This window comes from Macadamia integrifolia, chromosome 7 (genome assembly GCF_013358625.1).
Source record: "Macadamia integrifolia cultivar HAES 741 chromosome 7, SCU_Mint_v3, whole genome shotgun sequence".
In the NCBI taxonomy this organism is placed as follows: domain Eukaryota; kingdom Viridiplantae; phylum Streptophyta; class Magnoliopsida; order Proteales; family Proteaceae; genus Macadamia; species Macadamia integrifolia.
The window spans coordinates 4,583,064-4,585,650 of NC_056563.1; the positions used below are offsets into that span (position 1 = coordinate 4,583,064).

Consider the following 2,587-nt stretch of genomic DNA (forward strand, 5'->3'; position numbering starts at 1 on the left):
ACCAAGAAGGTCAAATTGGTCGGTTGTACTCAAAAAATTATATTGATTATTCCATATATCTCCTTCTCCTTAGGAATTTAAAGATAATCAGGAGGACTTGGATGATATAGTCAATCAATCTAATGGTCTAGACTTATTATTTAACATCTTCAATGATCTCTTTTTCTTTTTTCTTTTTTTGGTGAAGAGCATCTTCAATGATCCATGGGAGCATCAAGTGATCCTCTATTTATTTATACTAACAAGAAGATATGATGATAATTAAACGAGTGAGGGGTATGAAATTTTGTAGATAGGGTTTTGTCATTATGTGTAGTAGAATTCTCTATTTCCCCTTTTGGGTTTGTCTCTGCAAGCAGTTTGCTTGGGTGTTATGAAGTCACGTGAACACCTTTCAGGCCCCTCTCTTTTACTTGACTCTTTTAAAAGGACTTACCTTCCTACTGATTAGTCCCTTTGAGCCCTTTTTACTCCCCTCCCACCTCATCTCATATCTCGTCCTTCTTTGCTGGACTACAACCATACTGTTCATTGCTTCCCCTGTCTCTTTCTCTCTCTCTAGTTCTCTTTCTCCATGAATCCAGTTTATCTGATTAATCCACCACCCTCTCCATTTCCTCTTATAGAACCCAATGAGGATCAACACCTTCAACTCTTTAGTCCATCATCTGAAGCTTCTTCTTCTTGTCTCTCAAATTCTATTTTCTTCAACCCTGCTTATGAGCAAGGAGGAAGTTATGATACAGAAGAACACCAACAACAAGAAGAGGTGAGGGTTTTTTTTTTTTTTTTTTTTTAAATTGCAAAATAACTTATGATCTTGTGATCTAACCTATGTATTTTTTGTATGATTCTAGGTCAAGAAGTATGCTTTACAAGATGGATCAAGTGATGATCATCATGGGTTCCTCCAATCTCCTTCACTTCCCACTGTGGAGAATGGGCTTAACAACAGCCTAGAAGTATCAGTTTCTGAAAGAGATGATGGAGATCATGGCAATCAAGGTAATAGTGGTGGACCAGTTAAGTGGATGTCTTCAAAGATGAGATTGATGAGGAAGATGATGAAGTTTCAAGATCGTCATCATCAGCAGCAGCCACCTTCACCCCTTTTAGATACAGACAACAGCAGCAACAATTCCTCTAACAACAACAACAACACAGTTAGGGTTTGCAGTGACTGTAACACTACTAAGACTCCTCTTTGGAGGAGTGGCCCAAGAGGTCCCAAGGTAAAAAAAATCAAAGTGGTCCTCTATTCCCTTTTCTTTATCTCAATATCTACTTAAGCATCAAATACTAATCTTACATATCATCATGTGGTCCAGTCACTTTGCAACGCCTGCGGAATTCGACAGAGGAAGGCAAGACGTGCCATGGCGGCGGCGGCGGCGGCGGCGGCGGCAAGTGGCGCAGTTCTAGTGAATAGGCCAAAGGTGCAACACAAGGAGAAGAGATCAGATAAAGGGTACGTTCAGAAATACAAGAAACGGTGCAAACTCACCGACCCTTGTAGCAGAAAGAAGAAGCTTTGTTTTGAAGAATTCACTATCAATTTGAGTAAAAATTTGGATTTCCACCAAGTGTTCCCACAAGATGAGAAGGAAGCTGCAATCCTGCTAATGGCTCTATCTTGTGGTCTTGTTCATAGTTGAATGCTTGAATCCCTTCATATTTCTTAGGTTTTAGGAGCTTATCTTGCTTTTTCCCTATTAGGTATGATAGGAAAATTGTGTGTAGTGTCACTGTGGTGGAGAGAGATTAATGGTTAAGAACATTAAGATCAGGAGAGGTACCCAAGGTCCCAAACCAATAAAAACAGGATTTTTTTTCTTCTTCCTTTGTTTGAGTGATCTCTTGAGTTTGTGGTGCAGGATTTTTCTTCTTCTTCTTCCTTTGTTTGAGTGATCTCTTGAGGTTGTGGTTGATTTGAGTTGTCTCCTGTTCATGAATAGTCAATTTCAAATACAGAATGTAATAAAATATATAGGTTTGTCAGCCAGACTCAGATGCGCATCTCTCTCTCTCTCTCTTGCTCTCTCTCTCTCTCTCTCTCTCTCTCTCATATTTTCCATTATTTTTCAGGTAGCAGCTTTTTCATCGTTTTAGTAAATCTGCAATAACTCCCCTTGTCTTTCTTTTTATATATATGTATATATATAGAGAGAGAGAGAGGTGTGAAGAAATCCATGCACAAGGTTATAAGTGGCTGGAAATAACTCAAAAACCCTAGATTTTGGAGCCTTGTACAAAGGCTAGCTCTAGCAGGGACCAAACATTCAAAACACTTGGTTGAAATTGAAAGGTAATCACATTTTACAGTCAGGCCAGACCTGGAATTTGGAAACTGACAGTCAATGGTTCCAGATACTGCTTTCAACAGCTCAGTACATGCATGATTACCAGATCTTAACTAGAGGTAGGGCCTGGTTTTCAGGTACAAGCACAGATTGTTGCCAACCATGAAAATGGAAACAAAAAAATGTTCTGCTATACTATTATTATTATTTACTTAGGTTTCCTTAGATGCATGGAATTCCTTCTTTGGATCATGTAGTGATATAAACCACAATTTCCTGAGTTTTTT

General features: G+C 38.8%; 1 protein-coding gene across 1 annotated transcript; it reads left to right on the forward strand.

The window, feature by feature from the left end:
* Positions 1-393: 393 nt before the first annotated feature.
* LOC122084653 (GATA transcription factor 21-like) lies at positions 394-2,002 on the forward strand. Its single transcript, XM_042653072.1, has 3 exons — positions 394-769; positions 858-1,232; positions 1,329-2,002. Exons 1-3 carry the CDS (start codon positions 575-577, stop codon positions 1,653-1,655), a joined length of 897 nt encoding a protein of 298 aa, XP_042509006.1. The 5' UTR covers positions 394-574; the 3' UTR covers positions 1,656-2,002.
* The last annotated feature ends 585 nt before the right edge of the window (positions 2,003-2,587 follow it).